This window comes from Silurus meridionalis, chromosome 23, assembly GCF_014805685.1.
Source record: "Silurus meridionalis isolate SWU-2019-XX chromosome 23, ASM1480568v1, whole genome shotgun sequence".
NCBI classification, from domain to species: domain Eukaryota; kingdom Metazoa; phylum Chordata; class Actinopteri; order Siluriformes; family Siluridae; genus Silurus; species Silurus meridionalis.
The window spans coordinates 12,381,724-12,403,985 of NC_060906.1; the positions used below are offsets into that span (position 1 = coordinate 12,381,724).

Sequence of the window (22,262 nt, forward strand, 5' to 3'; positions counted from 1 at the left end):
GGATACAGCTCAGTTAATTGTATTTTTGTACAAAGAATGCAAAGAAGGATAGAATGAAGGGAAACGTGCATTTTCATTGCATCATTGTTATTTAAATACACCTTTGTTCTGTAGCATTAGGCATTAAAGGCTGTAATAGTTGCACTAGTAGGTCCCCTACAGAGGGAGCAGTTGGTTGGAGGTCACTGAGCTCACTGTTTCCACTGAATTGTGCCATGGGGGAAGTGTAAAGTAAGTCCAGAGCCTGACTGTTGTGCAAACTAGGAGGATGTGATCAGATACTTTGGTATCTCCGTGGTAACCAGAAACTGACGCAACAACCCTTCTTCCTCTTCCTCCTCCTCCTCCTTCTCCTCCTCCTCCTCATTTTTTTTATCATTCAAAAACAAGTGGAAAGTAGGAGCAGCGCGAGCGGCGCACAACTCCTTTCTTTTCTTCACGCGTGTCCTCCTTCCCTTCGTCTCCGGAGCTCTAGAATCGGTAAGTCTATATAAGCTTTAGAAGCAGCGATGGCGCACACTTTCTATACAATTTTGAGCACCGATTGAACTGAGAGAAACACACTGAAATTAAAACATACAAGAAAATTGTGGCGTTTCCCTCTGGAAACATCTGGAAATGTCATAATTCATTTCGTATTAATTTATGAATGCTGTGCGCGTGCCGTGGGATTTATGACCTTTCCAGATGTGTCAGATGTTCCATGCGACGTGTGGATGTTTTTTTTTTTTTTTCTTTTAATGGATAAAGACATGTTATTGTATACAGACCTAATGCACCTGTCTTAATGTTTTTATTTATTTATTTATTTATTTATTTAGAGTTTTAAAAAGTCTCCAAGAACACTATGTGCGCCGGGAAATTTGTGTTTTATTTAATTTAATTAAAAAAAATTTTTTTTCAAAATAAAAAGTTTACAGAGATAAAATATTTTTTAATAGATAACAGTGCTCGAGAACGTAAAAGAATGCTGTAATTAACTTATAAACAGTGATGACAATGAAAGTGCAACTTTTCATAGTAAACACTTTTATGATGGGATGTTACCTGGAAACCTCTGAGAGTCTGGAGGTTTTTCTGATCAGAGATTTGTTTGTTAGGTTTTTTTTTTTTAAACCTTTAATGGATCCTCCCAGAGAGACAGGCCGAAGAACCTTTTAGAGCTCAATACTTAACTTTTCACAAGATAAGCATCAGGATTGAGGCATCTACAGTACAATTAGTCTTTATCACTTAGTTACACGTGCATCATATGCAGACCAAGAACAAGAAAATTGCTGGCTGTCTGAATCAGTTTTGAAATTGTAATGAGGCAACTATAAAATCAGCAGGATAAAATGGCTGAGTACTTACATTGTCCATATGCTCTTAAAGCAAGACATGAGGTTGTCCTTAACATTGAGGTAAGATCTCGATGTGAAATGCACTTTTTTATTTATTCATTAATCTTTAGTCACTGTGCCCTGCTCAGGGCTGTGCATATCCTAGGAGCACGGGGCAAAAGATAGGAATGCATGTACAGAATTGAACACCTGTCTATAGCAGGGCACAGAAGGAACTGTGCCCTGTTGATGTATGTATTCGGAGACTTTGACCGAAACTCAAGTCTTAGAATAATTTTAAATAAACCACATATTAATATTATTAGCAACATAGTGCTATGCAGAAAATGTGCAATATCACATCAAAGTATAAGTCATTCAGCATCATGCAGTTTGGTGTCACACTTGGAATCAGTCAAGGAAACACCGCTATGTTAATTAGTGATACCACAAACAAAAAAACATTATGACTAAAACAGACATAGCAATCCTTTTACAGATGTATTTACAAAACAGGCTTGTCCTGAAGCATTGTTTGTTTCACATCAGTCCACTTTTATAAAAGTAAATCTTGTTGTTTTGTGTGCTAATATTATGACAGCACATTGGAATGAAGGATGTGACCTCTCCTGTCATCCCTCTCTTCCCTAAGCTTTGTGACCATACACACTGCTGCCACTTATCTGCCATTTTCAAAGGCTTCATAGGTATCGTTTCATGTCAAGGCGAAATGCTGACTCATAGGCTGCTTTAAGCTTCCATGGCAACTGCTAGCAAGGATTCAGAGCGTGACATGAGATGTAGAAATGAAACACTCAGTGTGAGCCTTCAGAAAAGTTACTGGTTAAAAACGATTGCTGATTTATGTTGCTGTATGGTGCTTTATTTCATTTTATAAGGCCAGACCTGATTACAGTAATCCAGGTTGAGTAACATATTTGTGACAGAAAAATCTAATATGCATCTTTTCTCTCCAGGATTTTAATAAACCCTGTTTTTGACTAAGACAAAGGAGAAAAATAACTGAATTAAGTTTTATAGAAGAATCACATTTACATGCTCTTCTTGCAGAAGATGTGGATTTTTATATTTGGATGTATAAAATAAGAGGATGAATTTCATGAATGTTTTGCCTTCAAAGCTTCAAGTTTCAGTGATCAGCTAAAGAAAAATACAACTTTCATTAGCATGTCGGTTTATCTCCAGTCTATTTTAACCACTTTTGTGTTTGTGTATCAGACAAGCCATGGACACATTGCCACAGATTCATGTAAACGACGTCAGTAGCCTGGACTGCGATAACTTAGAGGTTGCAACAGATGACCATCTAAGAAATTTAAAGGCTTTGGCTGAGAGACTAAGACTACAGACCAGGAGACCCTCCTATCAAGAGTGGAAGGACCAAGTAGAAGCTACCAATACCAAAGTACCATCGGATCCAACAAAGTCTACTATGTTAGATCATGGTGCAGAACAGGAACACACAGATACGTCAAAAAAAAAAGACCACACGTTGGACTTAACACAAGAAAGCAGCATAACTTCGACAAACCTGAAAGGGTTTGGGAATATTGATGAGGCTCTCAGTTGGCTGCGGGAGGAACTGGTGAGAGAATCCTGATTGTGTTTGATTGTTCATAGACAATATTATTTGAGATTGCAGGAACTTTGTTTCAAATGATATGCTAGATACAGTTTTGGATGAGGTTTTTTCTTAAATCTTTTAGTTGGAATGTTGCATCTCCTATTACTCTAAAAAAATACTAATTCCCAGTCTCAAGACCTATAATGTGGAAAATTACCATTAATAGTATAAATACTACTGCATAATAAATATGCATTTCCTTGACATTAATTAATGGTAAATGGATTAAATAATGTACTAGTGAACTAATGAAGGAATGTAGTGAAGTCCTTCAGTATGAGGATACAGTCTAAATATTTATTCAACAAATAGTTAATTAGCAAAAATGATCGAATGTATTAGATGACCAAACTTTTTTTTGCTACAGATTTGATAAAGATTTGCCTCATTATTAAATTATTAATTCTTTTAATTATTTTACCAATTAGTAGCTACTCATTCTGTAACATGATTGTCTATTCTTCATTATAATCTTCATACTCACAGTGTTTTTTTATTAGTAGTATTGAAGTAAGTATCACAGTAAGAGGAAGTGAAGAGGAGGTCATAATTAGATGAGAAGTGAGAAGAAGGTCAACCATAAGGTACCAAAAGCTCAGGAAAGCTTTAAGGACTTAAGTGGATATGGCAGTAAGAATAAGCACACATATAAATGACTCTGTTCTATATGTTGTCAGTTAAGCGTTGCATATGGCTATTAGGTTATTACTATTTTACTAGTTACATGGTCATTGTTACAACCTGTTTACTTGTTTATAGTTAGGTCTAAACCAGAATTAGGTTTATTGGCGAAGTGTGTTGACACACACAAGGAATTTGGTTCCAGCTGTTAGTGACTCTCAAAAGTACAGACATAAATAACACTATACATTTAGCTTGGACTATAAAAGACAAAACAGGCAAGACAAGACAAAAACAGACTATACAGGACAATAAAGACAATGTGAGACAAACTGAACTGATGCTTTCTAATGTTTCACATTGGCTTTCTGAATGGAACTAATTTACCTCGATTATCTAAAATAAATGTGACAGACATATTTTCCGTTAAAGTGTTGATACTTAATCTGCCCTAATCTGCTAATAATAATAATAATAATAATAATAATAATAATAATAAATAATAATTTCACAAAATCTGTGAAGTTGTGGGTTCATGCAGAGAAAATCAGGCATTGTAAATTATGTTTCATCACTTTTGGGAGGTAGTTTGAGGGATGTCTATGTTTTCCTGCTGTTCTACAAAAGGAAAACTATACAGTAAAGTTCATGTGCTGTACTGTATATTATTACGTCTTAAGTTACTTGAGTTGTATGTTTTGTTGTGTGAGCATATCATTTTGAATAGCTGCAATATTATCCTGAAATGTGTATTTAATTTAAAAAAAGACTATATCTAGATATAAGCCAAGGACTGTGCATGTGGTGAAATGACATCCACATAAAATAAATTTCTGGTGAATTCAGAATGTTTAAAATTGTTCTGTTGGGATTTTGAGCCGAAATATGTCTTTGTGGATTTGAATCCTATCAGATTACATCCTTCACCCCTTGTTTTGTAGAAGGAGATGCGTTTGCAGGACCAGCAGCTTGCCAGGCAGCTTATGCGCCTGCGAGGAGATATCAACAAACTGAAGATAGAGCAGACGTGCCACCTGCACAGACGAATGCTCAACGATGCCACGTTTGGCCTGGAGGAGCATGACGAGCTCTCTGATCTTCTATGTGATAGCCCTGTTACACCTGGGTTCGGTCTCTCCGCACCTCTCCGCCTGATTGGCGTCACTAAGATGAACATAAACACAAGACGCTTCTCCCTCTGCTAGCCTCAAAGTAAACAGGGTTTATATGTAACCTCTACCATGTCTTCAACGTAAAAAGACAAAAGGATCGTATATAATAGAAAAATATTATATTTTGTAACAAAAACTGAATCTGTTAGCTGTAATGATGTGTTTAGTGAGGGATTTGATTTTACTGCGTTCATCGCTTTATATATTGTATGAAGTATAATATATACATATCCAGATTTGTACATATGACAGAGTATAAAGAATTTATAAAGAATGTTATTTAGCTGCTCAGTACCTGATACTTCAACACTGAAAACTTTGGTATAAAACAGTGTTGCTTTTATGGTGGTTTTCAATGTTTTTATCTACTACTGAATTACTTTTTTTTTTTTTGTAATTTAGCTGTTTCAATGTGGAGGAGATAAAATTATTAGTTGTTAATCATCTTGATTAGTTTGTCCATTTATTCTACAGATGTACTACACATTGACTATTGTGGGGTGTGCTTTTATTAGACAAGATTCTTTATTGGAGTGCATTTCCAGAGATTTTATATTCCTCATAACCACAGCTGACAGAAATGACATTTCTAAATATATAAATAATATATATATTTTTTAATGTATTTATAAAAGATGTAGCAGGTTTTTCTTTTTTTTTTATTTAACCTCAAATAGGTGCATTTTACGTTGTGGACCAAACTTGAGAGATATATTTCTGCTTTTAGTTACATTATAAAACAGCTATAAACAGTCAATTCCTTTACAACACCCTTATTTTCTTTATTTTTAACTTGATAATGCACTTTGTAATGTTACTGACTAACCATAAAGCACAGGTCCTCTGTTCTGAAGACCACCTAAATTCATAGGTTTGCAATGCACTGACACTTCATACTCCTAGTCACTTTTAAATGCAAAAAAAAAAAAAAAAGAAAATCCTTAGAGGATTGTGTTTTTTTTGTGTGTGTGTGTGTGTGTGTGTGTGTGTGTGTGTGTGTGTGTGTGTGTGTTGGGGGTTATTTCTTTAAAAAGCAATTAGAATAAATTATCAAGACAACCTTTCATGGCTGTTCAATTCTAATTCATCAGGAGTGCTACACAACAGAAAGAGAAAGAAAATCCCCCATACTTACCCACAACTTTTTTAAGATGCCTCAGGATAAGATAATAAGGGGAACAAGAGAAGGCCAGGAGGGCCACGGCCCTGAAGATCGCATTTAAGAGGTTACAGTTTCATGGCCGCTCACAATGACTGGCTTCGATCAATGGAATGGAAAACACACAAAAAGGAGTAATGGAGGGAAACCCCATGCTCCCAAGAGACAGTATGAAACGACTAAGGCACATTTAGTCACATTTGTCACAAACAATGGCACATCAGTGAGAATGAATCTGAACACACACTAACAACATTTATAGTTAATATGCTACGACACGTGTTGCGTTTACTGCTTAAGCATTGTACAATGACTGTGTGACTTCCTGTTTATCACTGCGCTTGCTCTTTATGTTGTAGAGACTCTCACTGACTTACAATGTATGACCTACCTTTGTTATTAAAGCCTGAGGCTTCCCTTCGATTGTGAGTCTGCACCTTAACTCTATCTCACCACAAAAACAGTTTTCCCACTCAGACATTCTCTGGAATGTAAGATCGACATCATGCTTTAACTGTATGAGCGAACCAAAGTTCTGGGTGAATATACTGTATGGTTGAAGTACTTCCTCTCTCGATTCATTCCGTCTCACTGAATTTACTGTTTCACAAATAATGAGTAGAGGAAGTTGTCGGGTTTCCGCCCGCATTAGGCACCAGACTGCCCTGACCAGGAGATATTGTGTCACACAGTAGTGTTAATTTACATCAGGGCTGCCAAAGTCACCTGCTCCTCTAAAGGCTTTACCTGAGTCATACAGAAAGAAGGGCTTACTGCTATATTTTCTATCCAAGAGCTGTTCAGAATAAAGATTTTGCCTCTTTAGGACAGCAAAGACTGATCCTACTCCACTTTTAGCATCGCTGCAGGTAACCCAGGCTGAGGTCACACCACAAAAAAGACATGGCTCCTCTATTATCCACCCTGGGATCATTTAATCCTCTTTATCTAGCAGAGAAAGTTGCATGCTCAGACCATTAGCAAAGGCTTATGCCTATTTAAAGAGATCTCGTTGACTCTTGTGCATAAATGTGTGCGTGCAAGATGGAAGGGGATTTTTTGCTTATATAACTTTCATATTAAGCAAATTTTGATGTAATTTAATCATAAACTACTTGTAAAACATCATCATTAAAAGGAAATAAAGGCAATCTCTCTCAGTAATCAGTATGTACCAATCTGCCTGTTGCCAATCCTGAAACAAATGCTGTGAAAGAGCATCATCTGCTTAAACAAAGCATCCAGTCTAGAAAAGCTAGTTTTTTTTTTCTTTCCCTATTGAAAACTTTTGCATGACTTTTAAAAGTCAAAATCTTGTAGCTAGAAAAGTGTTGAAATGTTTTTACTACTTCTCATTGAAGGAAAACAGTTTTCCAAGTCACTGCTTACAGAACACATGGTATTCAAATTCAGATGGGTGACAATAACATAAGGGCAGGTGTTTCCAGACTAGTGTACTGCCTCAGACAATTAAGCAACTGACATCATGTTTTGTGGTATGTATAAAGAGAAGTGTTAGCAAATAGCTTAGCTACAGTGCTTTCAGTAATGCGGTAATATCAGAATGATCTGTAGTAGAATAGACACTTTCTTTCCTTAAATCTAGTGGCTACGCCAAAAAAAAAAAGGCTACACCAACTTCCGAATCAAATGATTATTAAATGTGCACTGTTGTATTCATTCATTCAATTAATTAAAATTGTGTGTGTGTGTGTGCCCTATAGTATTACCATCATTGCACTACAGCTACAGAGGATGCCATGACTATCGAATGTCCATAGCAAAGATTCACACAGCAATGGATATCTGCTAAATTGTAATGTGGAAATAAGAATACCGTTAACTTTGAAAATAAATAAATAAAAACGGCATCAATTAAAAAACACAAGATTTAGTGCTCCAGTTCAGTCCCTCAGCTCGGGTTTCCCTGCCTGTGCCGTTTTGCTTCTCCAGCCCATGGGTTTCCTTCCACCTTTATAAAACAGGCTGATTGGCCAAGATAAAGTGCTTTTGGGAGTGAATGAGTGGATGTGTGTGTGTGTGTGTGTGTTGCCTTGTGACAGACTCTTCTCATACAGGATGTATTGCTGCAACATTCAGTGTAACTTCTAGAGGCTCTGGCTTCACCACAACCCTGAGCAGAATATATAGCAGTTAATAAAAGTGAAATATTTTCACAATCATATTAAAATTTGATCATACAGGTCCTGAAATTTGCCCATTCTTCTTGTGTTCAACAAATCAACTGAGAGCTGACAATTCAGCTCTTGAAAAGTGCCACTGAAACATGTTATTCATAGTTTTAATTTTATGGCTGATTGGTGTCTATTGGATTATGTGTGATGTTGGGTGCAGAACAGTAACATGCTGATCCTGAAACATCTTGCTATCACAATGCAGGGTCCTAGAATTAAAGCAGATACATAACTTTAAAAATATTTAAGCTATTATAATATTTTCATGTGCAGGCCTTGTTAGGAAAGACCAAGTGATTGCAGGTTGGACCAACAGGGGAATAATAATAATATAAAAAAACCTATAGAACATTCACAAGACTCTGAATACTAAACGTAATATTTAATGCAACTCCTTGGTCACAGTCTGTACAGATTACAGAATGATTCTTACATCCCTGATGGATGATATAATAAGCAGTTGTTCTGTAAGGCACGATGTCTGGCAACCGAAAACTCCGAAAACGAGGCTACAACACAACAAGACCTATTTGCCCTGCAGTGTAACAAAACACCATCAGCCAGCTAACTGGCCTTGTCCAATATCTAAATACTCCCTGTATCAGCCCAAACCAACAAATATATAGAGCTACATTCTCTACCTGTTGCATTGCAAATAAACAGTCATGGGGTCATTACAACCAGCACTAGTTGTAAAAATGTAATAAGTAAAATGTGTTTACATGTTATGCAATAAAAATTAAAATAACACATCAAATAGTTAATATAATGAGAGAAATAAAAACAATGGATGGATTGGAGTTAAACTGGGAAAGAAAAACTGTGTTGCATGTCATAGATGGCAAATTACATGAAACCCCTGATCCACACAACTGCTAACTGAAATTCGTGCTGAATCTGAGAAATGTCCCTTGGCGCTTATCGCTTTTAACACGCTAATTACTAATCTCACAATCAACCGAGCAGTTGAGAATCGGGGGTTAAAATACTGCTAATATAAGCAAGTAAGACGGAAGATGTTGTTTTCTTTTTTTAAACTGACATTTGATACTGATAATTGCTTGATTTTTCATGCATATGACTTTCCTCAGAATCCACAGACTAACATATTATTTTAATGTGCTTTATAAAAATATAAATTCCACTTCGCTTTGCGTCTAATCGGTCACATTATTACACTTGACTCTGATGTTTTGCATTTGTGTGCATTCATCTTAAATGCGAATGCTCACAAAATAAAATGAGGTTTCATATCTTGCAATTATCCTAATATGTGCATAAAAGAAACCTAAATGCTGGTCTCAGATCAGCCTAAAAAAAAGCTACGGTCTCAATAACAATAGCAGATACTGCCAATAAACACTCATGAAAGAATCATCTGTGCCATGCACAGCTACAGAAGGTCTGTGTGCACTTCAAGTGTCTCGAAAAGCACCATCATCCAGTTGAATGACTGCAATGTGGTCTCAACAATGTATAAAAGCCAGATTAAACTGAGGTGGCAAAAAAACTAGTAATATTCCAGCATCATTTGAAAAAGTGTAGGAACCAGTGAACTATGTTACAGTCAGTATATCGAGTGGTGTTGGCTTAGAGACACTGACAAAGGTCAGCCATCAGGGTGACACACCGTCCTGGTCCATACTGCACCCTAAGGCCTCAATGTCATTGCTGATGTCTGAGATCATGCGGTCCCACTCATCACCCTCGGAGGACACTGTTCCTTCATCTGATCCTCCTGCTGCCCCGTTCCCATTGGTGGTTGAGTCAGAAGCTGAACTGGCTGTACGCCTGTAGCGGCCGAAGCTGTCAGTGATGATGCCGCGGCCGTCCTTCACGCCGATGGTTTCCAGGAAGTTTTCAAAATGCTGACTGTCCTTCTCTGGAATGAAGGGCCTAAGACCTGTAAATCAACGAGGAGGATTAGTAGGCTAATTAAGTATGGGTGAAGTTGAAGTTGAAGAAATGAATATTTTATACATCTTTCATGCACAACAACCAAATAATCGGACCCCTGGGCCAGTTCTATGTACACTACATAACCAAAAAGTTTGAAATCACTAACAGTCTTGAATGCTTTTGTATGCTTTAGCATTAGAATTTCCCTTCAGTGGAACTAAGGGGCTTGCACATGTTCTATCTTTGCAGAACTTCAGTCTCCTGCACTGCGTCCTGAACCCTGAGAAACACCTTTAAGGTGACCTGAAACACCAACTGCAAACCTTTGCAGAAGAGGGAACTGAATCTGAAATTGTAGTTTACAACATACGCGTATTTTTACTTTTTTTTTTTTTTTGTTTTAAGACAATTTAATTCAAATATATCAGATGTTGACAAAGTATTAGCGTAAGACAGGTGGACACTTTGTACTGTTAAGATACATGACAAAATTCTCAAAAAGAAAATCGCACTTGTCCAACTCGCAACTGCTGATGGTAAATACTGCCTCAGAAGGTTGCTAAAGTTTCTTGGGATTAGTGTGTTAAAGACTAAGAGACCAAAAGGGCAATTCAATCATTTCTTGGGCAATAGTCTGTGCTAATACATCAACATGGTTGTCAGAAGTCAGAGATAAGCCACACAGGACAAAACAAGCATCAGCCATAAATAATCTCAAAATGCAGACCAGTGTTTTGTATGTGGTTCCGGTTGAAAACTGCACCTTGGTGCACCACCGTGGTGTTTAATGACGTACTGTGCTCACCGAGTAAAAGGAACTTTCTGCTGTCTCCATAGAGCTGTCTCAGGTTGATACAGAACTCATGAATGGATGCACCGTTTCTGTACTCGTGCAAGTGTGTGGCAAACTGCTGAATCTCCTGAGAGGACAATTTCGTTCTCAACTAAAAAGAAACAAACAGAACCAGTGCTTAAAAAAACAAACAAACCAGACAATCATTAAAATTCATCATTAAAAGTGTCGTGAAACAAATTACACCAATAAAAAAGTACAGCGAAATCTCTCTCACACACACACACACACACACACACACACACACACACACCGTGGTCATGTAGTCCTGCAGTAGTTCTGCTGCTGTTGTGCTTAGTTCACTTTCACTGGCTGTTTTGTCCTGTGGTGAAGCTGGTGTGGATGATGGCGATGAACATGGAGAATGTCCTGCTGCTTCTGAGTCCTGAAACAAGCTGTGCATGGCCAAAACAATTACCATCATTGCGTTCTATGAAACCAGTGGTAGCTAGAGCGATGAGTTAGTTAACAAGAAGAAGAAGAAGTGTGGAATCTAAAATAATAATCTGATTTGCACATACAAGAATCAAGTAAATACTTACAATGTGCCTGGACCTCCTTCAAATGGCTCTTTAACATCCTTGCTGGAGGAGTCATCTTGAGATTAAAATAAACACAAGCAATGATGATGAATGATGTACAGCATTTGTTATTTAGTACACAGCGTCACTTTTGCTGCCACAAGTTTAATTTTATATTTTCTCTGTATGGCATTTCTTTATATCAAATCTTGAGCTGTAAATACATGCATTTTTACTATAACAACTGCAAAGCATGCAAGTACCAAAACATCTGATCCCTCAAATCAGAGACTAAATCTGATTTCCCTGCTGTATAAACCACATAAACAAATAACTGAAAAGTTAAACATTTCACCACCAACGTCTCCCCCCTGTACTCACCGCTGTAGAGGGAGAGATGCCGGGTGGGCGTTGTAGTTCCATCAAGAAAGTCGATGGTCCTGTCTAGGAAGTCGATAGTAGATTCTGTGTAGACTATCTGGAAGACCTGACTGAGGAGGAGACAGAGCTCCTCTGCTGCTGCCTGAAACAACACAACCAGAGACCACAGATCAAATCTCGCCTACATATAAAATTATATTTTGCAAACAATGAAAATAAAAAACTGATTCATCTGCAAACAATTTGAAGAAAGCAGTAGTGCTGCATTTTTTTGTAAATGTATATTTAATAATTTTTTTATTGAACATACAAAAATACATGATTTAACAATTGGAAGAGAAAGTAAAGACTAAAAAAAAAGATGGGTGCAAAAATACAGCGTATTTTATCATTGTTTAATACAAGTCACCCAATTACATGTGTCTGAGCACTGAACAATTTTAATAAGGGCTGCACGATTTCGGGAAAAATGTCATGTTGCGATTATTGTGGACATTATAGCGATATACGATTGCGATTATAAATGCCACCATTAATCCATTTGATGGGTTATGAAGGAAATTGCACACAGATTAGTGATAATGCTATAATGTGTATTTGTAAAACTATAAAGGTTTTTAAAAAGAATAATTTAGGTAGAGCTAAATTAAATAAAACAAGGGGAGAGAGAGAGAGAGAGGGAGAGAGAGAGAGAGAGAGAGAGAGAGAGAGAGAGGGAGAGAGAGAGAGAGAGAGAGAGAGAGAGAGAGAGAGAGGGGAGAGGGAGAGAGATATACCAGGCAGAGCTGACGGCTTGTATGAAGATGTGTGTTGGAAAGTGGAGGTTGGCAGGTAAAGGTGCAAGTGTGAGCGCGTGTGTGTCCCGGCATGAGCACGAGGAAAGGAAAAGCGGCGCAAAAGTGAACGAAAAATGAAAGAAAGCTATGTCTTTTCAACCATCGTCTGTCGTCTCTTTCTTCACACACAGAACCGGCGAGATCTGTTACAGCTGCACGCCGAAAAGGCACGTGACCACACACGCCACACGTGCACTGCCTAAATGGAATCTCTGTTTTTTTTTTTTGTAAGTGGCACTTAAATAAAATTTTGTTTGCCGTTAAATAATCGCATTATGCTTCTTATTATTATGCTTAAATAAATTTAAGCATAATAAAGTGGGCTCTTTATCATAAAATACCAGTAATGTAAGGAATAACAAATATTTACAATTCAGCAAGAAACCAACTGCCTGTGAAAATTTTCCAATGTTTGCATGTGAGCAGGGTTCCACCAAATTACGATAAAAATGTACCAGTCCGAAAAAACTAAACTGAGACCAGTTAAAGGTTATTTGTGTTGCATTCATTTGCATAGATTATGTTTTGCTAATTGCTGCCAAGTTTCTAACTGAATCATGTATCGAGTGTGAATTGTGTGCATCATTACAACCCAACATACATAATTCCAGTAGTCTGTGCTTCTGTGAGTAACTGGTCAGCATTATAAATAACAAATTAATTTGACTTATAACTAGTAAATGGTAGGATTTAAGATGAACAAATTAGTGACCTTGTTCTCGACGGCCAGCACGAGAAGGCAGCAGACATCCACAGCTCCACTCTCAGACAAAGAGCTCAAAGTAGTTGACTTCGACAGCTCTGGACATGTACTCGGACATGGGGAACCTCCAGGCTCTTGGGCTACACACACACACAAATGATAGAAAAGCTCCTAAATGTATCTGGATTTAGACCTGTAAATATTCTGGTTAATAAAGATTAAATATACGGATATTGTACAATATTACGCTGTTTCGGGTGTAAAAACAAAGTATTTGCGAAAGACTGCGACGCTGAAAGGCCAGAGTGTGCGAGTGTACCTGTTTTCAGAATCACCAGGTGAAGGAAGTCATCTCGAATGTAGGAAACAGCAGCGATGTCATGAATAGGTACTCTCAGGATGATCTCCTCTCCATCACGCCACACCAGCTTGATGTTGTACGCGGACAGGCTGACCACGGCATCTTGCTCCGACGTCAGCTGACCTGCCAGCTGGTGAGACTTCTGGGAGCAGAAATGGGGAGAAAAAAAAAAGCGAACATATTTAATTTATTCTGTGACTGATTTGCATAAACAAGAAAATGAAATCGTTAAATAGTCGCCTCACCCTGGCATTGTCAATCAACTGCAAAACCTCAGTGCGACTGGAGGGATTCAGATATCCTGGGACTGAGGTCAGCTGCCCCAGATACTACAACATAACAAAATACATACACAGAAATCAATATAATGTCACGTAAGTGTGAAAAAGAGAAAAACAACAGTAAGCACTTTTTAAACAGGCTTGATAACTGAATACAAATGAGATAAGTGGTTTTTAAGGTTTAGCTAGTAGCTCATTTGAAATAATTTTCTTCACACCCTAATAACTGGGGAAAAAAAAAGTCAAATTGGACCATAGCGGCTATATAATGTGCAAAATATTACCGTGCACATTTGAGTCTAACGTTATCTATTCGTTAAACCTGTATTGGCCAGGACTGTACGATTCTTTTCCCGCTGCCTTCTAAAGGATCGAGAACCCCTGGTTTAAATAACACACTCGGCTGCTTCGTATCCTTTGACACCGTTTCCATAAAAGCAGAGACGAGTCCAAATGTTGGACCTCTCTTCTATGTTGTGAGTCCACCGAGGTTAGTCCGCTCACCTTAACCTCTTTCTCGATGTAATCATTGAGCAGGATGTCGGGGTCAATCCGGTGGTCAGGGACAGAGAGTGAAAAGGTGTGAAGAGCCCGTCGTTCGGTGCACTTCTCCTGAGCTTTCTTATCTCTCCCTTTCTCCCCCTTCAGGAACACACGTTTGAAAGGAGACACGATACCTGGCTGCGCCGATGGGAGAAAAAAAAAACAGAAGAAGGGGAGCATTAGGAAAGAGTAAAGTACATACAGTGCTCTTTAAGTCACGCTCATGACCTTAGACTGCTTAGATGCCGAGAGGAGACAGCCACGATGATCCACCACTAGTTATTATTTAGTAAAACTAACACGTTCCATGTCACCTGAGTTGCTGTGGAAACTGTATCCACAGTGACCAGAAGCTTCTAGTGAAGGTAGTTTGATGCTAATTTAGACTCAGACAGAAACAGAAACCTTTTTTATATACTGACTTCAGTCTATTCCTCCATCTATGCTCTTTTGCCAGCAAAAACAAGATGGATGAACTGTTCATGCAGAGCACATATGCTGAGCCCTACAGTATTAAACATGTTCTTTAAAAAACAAGAGCATGAACGCACGAGAAAATCTTTTTTTTTTTTTTTTTTATGTTAACAGAGGATTACTCCCCAAAAACTGGTGGAAAGGCTGCCTATTCCCTTTGTGGTAAACCAACAGATAGTATTAAACACGAGAGTAGTGCACATGTTCCCTTCCTCATTTTCCGAGTTTGAGAAATGCATGTTAATAAAAAGAAAGAAAAAGCGCCTTTTTCGAAATGTGCAGAAAAGCCAGTAAAGCTAATGCTTCCGGTAAACCTACCTCCGTCTCCATGATTTCTTAATAGAAACTCACACACCAGGAAAAAGAGAGTAACTGTCGTTTTCAGTGGTCTTCGAAACACAATACTCCTGCACAAACACACTTGCGGCTGTTACTCAACAGCTGGCATGTGGCAGAAGACACGCGAGCCACCGCAGCAACAAGCAGCCCTCAATGTAGCAAAAGGCAGCACACTCCACCGCCCACAAAAAAACACATGCACGCAACCGATCATACGTTTAATGCTGCTGCAGTGTTTGCGAAAAGGAAGATGAGCGACCACAGCTTCCTGTGATGAAACACAAAACTGAACGCGAAACTGACATTATTCCTTTTTAGTTGTTCTTGCTAATAACAGGAAAAGAAGTCTAAATCATTAACATTCTGTACAGCAAAACCAAAAATTTAAATGTGGGATATACCCGGACATTTATTTAAACAAAAAGAAACTCTCTCTTTAGTTATATATTTGTTTGTGCCAATCGTTCCTTTTAACGTTCTTAGAACTACTTTAATTATTCAAGAAGCACAATTGCTGGGACACAACAGGGGCATCAACATTTCACAAGTCTGCTTTTACCTGTAATGTGAGAACATAAGACTCTACAGGTGAACTATGTGAAGGGAAATAAAGCTACTTCAAACCTGTAAGTCGAAACTGATGTCAGCAAATATGATCAGTTGGCCTAAAAAAATTTATTCACAGAAACAATCGTAACTGACCTTATAGTTACATTACAAAATGAACTAAACTGTGAGCAACATGGTCATTTTGTAGAGTTCAAATATTTAGTAGCTCACTACTGCAATCGTTTAAAGCAATCACAGACTATATACACCCAAAATCTTTTAAAGTAACAGCTTCATGATTTATAAGAGAAATTGTGCAATGTGTTTACTGAGCTTGTGTTGTTGCCCCAACAGTGCCACCTTGTGGTGATCTGATTGGATAGCAATGCCCAACATGCTCGCATGTACATTTCAGCATAGTGAAATTCTTTATTTACATATCCTAGTTTGTTAGAGCTACGGGTCAGCACTGATACAGCACCTTATAGAGCAGAGAGGTTTAAGGACCTTGCTTAAGGGCCCAACAGTGCCAGCGGTAGGGTTTGAACTGCCGATTGATCGGGCCGATTTTGGCCATTTTTTAATCAATCGGCATCTGCCGGTTGTGCTGCAAATTAGGCCGATTATCAGGAAGACGCATCTGACGCACCAAACCGCGTGTGTACGTTCTGCGCTTGCGTGAGAGAACATAACTCTCTCATACCAGCAGGTGGCAGTAGTCTGCATTCGGCATACAAACAGGAAAACCGGAAGAGCTAGAACTGTAAATATATAAAGTGAGAAGCGTTTCCACCTGCCGCGATCATTACTAACGGATCCGTGTAGCTTTTTTTTCAATCATCTCTTTTAATTTTCAAGACAAAAGCAAGAATGGCAAGTGTTTTTTTTTTTTTTTGCTCTCGCGCGTTCATTCGCTAAGATAATCAGCCAATCGGAGTTCTCTTTCTAGCCGACGAGCTCCGCCGCTGATTCGACATGCAGATCCGACTACAGATATTTTAGTCTGTTTCTTGCGTCCATTACAAAACAGAATGCTGCGATAGAAAAATAGTCACTGACAGGCAGATTTAATGCAGTGTAAAAAAAAAAACCTGCTCATTTTCCCCAATTACAATAAGTTTTATTAATAAAAGTGAAACTTGCCATTTAATCTTTTTATGAGTACATTTGATAGAGTAAAATGTCCATCATTCATGTATTAATATTTCTGTCTGCTTAAGCATGATGGCTATAAGTTAGTTCCAATAATCACTTACATTATTATAGAAGGTAAATAGTCATTGCCTCATTATGTTATCTTGCTATTTTTTGGGGAAACAGAGAAAAGATAGAAAAGTGCAAAGTTCTCCATTCTGAAGACTCGCAAAAAAAGAAAATGTCTACATAAAGTGCAGACAACAAAATATTCTTCCATTGGTGTTACTTAAACATCTCTTTATGCAGAAATCCTTGCTGTCAATACTTACAATACATTCAATACAATATATATTAAGGACGAGTTCTTCAATAAAACATGATTTGCCTTGAAGCGAGAGCAGGTGCACAAAGGTGTGTAATTACATATTTGTTTATTTATATATATATGTGTGTGTGTGTGTGTGTGTGTGTGTGGGATGCTCTGATTTGGTTCACTTATCACAGTGCTATATAAAGCAAATAAACAGCAGCAGTGCTTCTGCTGCCTCCAGCTGGCTCAGTAGTGTATTACAGTCCATACAAAAATAAAGGGCTGAGCTGTTTTACATGGTAAGTATTTGGTCTATTCACACAAGTTGAATGGGGATAACTGACAGGAAAATAAGTCAACACATCCCACCCTAAATTCCTATTTCTAAAAGGAAATGTAGGAACATTATGGCATCAAATCAAAACCACCAAACAAATTTCACTGGCTCTTTAATCCTCTCATGATTAAAAATAAAACAACACAACGCCTTTTGATCTCTGCAATTATTGCACTGCACAAATGCATTACCAACTGAATAAAAAGCAGTAAAAAAAAAAAAAAAAAGGTAAATAAATAAATAAAGCGACCAGCACTTCCAGACTGCCACACCTGCTGACCGAGCAAATGGCGCTCATTTCCTCAACATGGTCTGTAAACTCCCTGAGAAACCCCTACAATGACGGCTCAGCTGAGGGAGTGTTATTGTTTTCCAGATTAACAAGAAAAAGAAACAACGCTTGAGAGATTCCTCCCCTGGCTCGTGAGTAGGCAGTCACGGGGGAGTTATATCCTGTCTGCATCTTTAGCTAGCCCTGCCTTTTATTCTCCCTTGTGTTTGGTGAGGGAAAGTCTAAAGGCAGAGCTGACAGGCCTAGGAATAGACACAACAAGCTGAATTTTTTTCAAGATGCTGCAATATGCCAAAACGCCCGCCAGACAAAATGTCTTTCAAATGACCTGGGATATTAAACTAGCTCTGTTATATGTGCAAGCTTGAAACCTATGGTCATTACATCTTGTATTTTTTGGCTGGTAGAAAATATTTATAGGACTTGCAGAGTACTACATCAAATAATTTGAAGGCAGGCTTTCCTTGATTTTTGTTTTTGTCAATATTAATAACCAATCTAATGTTTAAAAGTTAAGAAGTCAGACCAACATGGCAGCACATGCTCGGTTCTGTGTCTCTCCAGATTATAATACTATAACTGTATATAGTTGCAAATTCATAGCATATGCTAGTTTATCGCATGTCTGTATTTACATTGTGAATCAACCTGTACACCTCATTTTACACACACGTGAATAAATATACATATGTCTGTGTATATGTATGTAAATAGTCGCTTACAAACATCTTGCATATATTAAAGGTTTTCTATATCCACCTATCTATATCTACACATATATATATATATATATATATATATATATATATATATATATATATATATATATATATATATATATATACTATTTTTGCTGTTCATACGTTTACATATTTAATGGCACCTTTATTGTACATTTCATTGCTGTGTGCCTGTGCTATTCAATGTTCTAGCTATTCATCCATCCATTCATCCATCTCAATTAACATAATAGAGAAATGAAAAAAAGCACTTAATGACACACTTATAATTACATTTATCCCTTTTTTTATACAGTACCATCATTTTTAATAAGAGCTCTTTCTGCAGTGTTTTATTCCTCTAATATTCAAATCCCCATTCTCCTGTGGGGAAGTGGTTGCTTAGTGGTTAAGACTGGTCTTTGGATCCTAAGGTTGTGAGTTCAAATCCAAACCAAGCTGCCACTCCTGGGCCCCTGAGCAAGGCCCCTAACTGCATAACTGCTCAGTTGTATAAATGATGTAAATAAATTAATTAATGAATTACCTGGTGTACTTGTTTGTATTCAACATTTAATGACATGGATCACCTGCAAACCACGTCCAGCATCTGTTTATAACACCACCTTTCTCACCACCTTGTTCCCTTCAAAAACATCAACCCACTAAACTCAAAGTCTGTTTCGCAACACAGTGTGATTAAGAAGTAGTTGTACCACGTGAATTGGTTGAATATGATCTGTCAGGTGGTGATTCATTTTCCAGAACACTATAATAACAGATCAAATGTTTGCAGTAACAAATGAAAACCATGTGGAAATGTTTCTAGAATACAACAGCTTTCTTCACTGATGTTTACCGAAAGAGTGTCAGCGCTTCGTATCAGTCAGAGGAAGGGCTATGCACTTACTCATTAATATGAAAAGGCGTGTTAAGGGAGAAAATGTAACGGGCTGGTGAGGATGGTGTTAGAAATGGAACTAACTTTTTCTGCAGGTGATCCACATCACTAAATGATAATGACAAACATCATTAACACATTGCAATTTGGATTAATTAGCAAGATATCGAGTAATAGAAGAATAAAACACTTCCATAAGGGCTGTTATTGGAAAATAATTAATGCTGGGATACCAAAAGTAACTCTGCTTCATGTCAGGCAAACTCATTGGTAGTTTTCCATAATCGCAGATTTTAATGTCTTAATTTCTGAAGTAATTTGTATAATCTGTATCATTTTATTGACCTGGAATTTAATGGATTTATAGCAAACCTTAGAAATTAAAAACAAATGAGACTAGAAACATAACTTGGTGGGTAGTGTTTGGGGGAAAATTCAACAATATTTAAAACAATAGACAATATTATTATTATTATTATTATTATTATTATTATTAATACAAATCTCAATAATGCTTCAAATATGTGAGTAGTTTTTTTCTGAGCAGTCACTACATATTTGACAGTTAAAGGGAGAAACCTTGTAAGTGTGGTTATAATAAAACCCACTGTTTGTAATGACATATTGTATAATAACCTGGGAGTTTACATTAATATGAATATCATCCATAAGAACACCAAAGTTCAACAGACATGTTTAAGATAAAAGGTCGGGGAACTCGCTAGCTCTGTGGCTAAGCTAGGACGCTAGCTAGCCTGCTCCTGTACATACACATGAAAACATCAGCCTGAGTCTGACAGACAGGCACAGAACTTACCTTTTTAATTTTCTTCTCATCATCCCCCATCTCTAGGTACAAATGCTATTCATGTTTAATGGGATAGAGGAGGCTATCAGGGTTTAAATTGCTTCACTAAACACTGGTCTCCCTCTCCCTCTCTCTCTACAGTAACGATAATCAGAGCACCGCTCCACCGCTCGGAAACTCTACCAACTGAAATAAAACCGCAGTTCTGTCGCTTGTTCCTGGCAATAGTAGAAGTAAACAGCCTTCTTCCTTCACGTTTGGACGGAGACTTGTGCGAGAACGAAAGCAGACAAAGTTCAAAAAGAAAAAACTTCCAACTAGAACAAAAACAGGAGCAAACTTTTTAATCGTGCCGCCATTTTGGGCGTAGGACACTTTCCCCAGAATGCTTTGCGCGGACTGGAAAGTTTGCAGTAACAGGATGGCTAGTGGGCATGCTCCAGTATAACTGGAATTTTAGATAAGGCTAAAAATGTGAAATTAAAATACAAATATAATTGATGTTTATAGCAAGTTGATTAAGTAAACTCATAATTAACAAACTCATACTTTGTCCCGTGTAGTCTCTTTCTCCTTCTGTCTCTGTACATGTATCTCTCTCTGTCTATACATGTGTGTATATATATATATATATATATATATATATATATATATATATATATATATATATATATATATATATATATATATGTATTTATTTATTCATCTGCTTATTTACTGAAATATTCCTACATGGAAAAAGCATAAGCATAATGCAAAGTACAAAATAAAGTTGTTACCCCCCTCTCTGTCTCTCTCCCTTTTTGCACTCAGGGACCAGTTAACTATAAAAAATTATTCAACTTTAGAGTACAGATTTAATTTTGTAAACATACTCCAACTATTTCAATATATCATTCTCACATTTAAATGTGTGCAGTAATAATTTGGATACTCTCTGAAATATTAAATTTAAATGCTGTAAGAGGGCAATAAAACAACAACTCTTATAATGGTGGATTATGATTTCCAAAAATAAGATTAAGATGTTGCGCTATGCCTACTGGGCCCATGAGGGTCTCTGAACCCTACTTTAATTCTAAATGAATCTTATGTCTGCATATAGATTGTGAATTTTCCTGTATCCTATTATTCTGTGTTTATTACCACCAATCAGGCATAACCTTATGACCACCTGCCTAATATTGTGTTGTTCCCTTCTTCAGCAATTTGAGCTACAGAAGCTCATCTGTAGGATCGCACCTCAAGGGCCAGCCTGGTCAACACTGTTCACCATGTTTGAACACTTTTAATAGATACTGACCACTGCAGACTGGGAAACAACCCACAAGAGCTGCAGTTTTGGAGATGTTCTGTCCCAGTCGCTCAATCCTTACACTTGCCCATTTTTCCTGCTTCTAACACATACATTTTGAGAAATATATTCCACCCACTAACAGGTGTCATGATGAAGAGATAATTAGTGTTATCCAGTTACCCGTCAATAATGTTATGCCTGGTCTGTATATGTGTATATGCTTTTTATATATATATATTGTTTTTTTAATATACCATGGATAATAGTAGTATTCTTATTGTTCTACTATAAAATGAACGCAAAAAAATGTAATGATGAAGTGAATTATAGAATGTATTAATTCTTTATTAAACAACAATATGTTACTCTTGGAAGTCTATCTCTATCATATCAGTACATTCACATACACATCTGTACATATACATCTGTATATAACCACTTTTAATCTTTCATTGGGCAAACTGTGCAAGTGTATACAGTATACATCTTATGGTATATTTGCACACACGTTCAAACCGTATATTCCTTTTTGTGTCTTAACAGAAAAATCTCATCTAATGATTGACAGTAAAGCTTGACAATTTTTTTTTTCCACTTCTGATGTATT

General features: G+C 37.3%; 2 protein-coding genes across 4 annotated transcripts; one reads left to right on the plus strand and one right to left on the minus strand.

The window, feature by feature from the left end:
- The first annotated feature begins 184 nt into the window (after positions 1-184).
- fam167ab (family with sequence similarity 167 member Ab) lies at positions 185-6,340 on the plus strand. Its single transcript, XM_046836577.1, has 3 exons — positions 185-480; positions 2,562-2,928; positions 4,530-6,340. Exons 2-3 carry the CDS (start codon positions 2,569-2,571, stop codon positions 4,791-4,793), a joined length of 624 nt encoding a protein of 207 aa, XP_046692533.1. The 5' UTR covers positions 185-480; positions 2,562-2,568; the 3' UTR covers positions 4,794-6,340.
- Positions 6,341-8,481: 2,141 nt separating this feature from the next.
- ccm2 (CCM2 scaffold protein) lies at positions 8,482-20,800 on the minus strand. 3 transcript variants are annotated; one of them, XM_046836575.1, is made up of 10 exons: positions 20,368-20,800; positions 14,454-14,630; positions 13,914-13,997; positions 13,627-13,807; positions 13,317-13,447; positions 11,769-11,910; positions 11,409-11,463; positions 11,120-11,261; positions 10,819-10,957; positions 8,482-10,017 (listed from the first exon to the last, which is right to left on the minus strand). In XM_046836575.1, exons 1-10 carry the CDS (start codon positions 20,395-20,397, stop codon positions 9,731-9,733), a joined length of 1,368 nt encoding a protein of 455 aa, XP_046692531.1. In that variant the 5' UTR covers positions 20,398-20,800; the 3' UTR covers positions 8,482-9,730. The 3 variants fall into 3 exon arrangements, with proteins under 3 accessions (XP_046692531.1, XP_046692530.1, XP_046692532.1); XM_046836574.1 differs by having other exon boundaries at positions 13,627-13,810; positions 20,368-20,798; XM_046836576.1 differs by lacking the exon at positions 20,368-20,800 and adding an exon at positions 15,285-15,464 and having other exon boundaries at positions 13,627-13,810.
- Between the last annotated feature and the right edge of the window lie 1,462 nt (positions 20,801-22,262).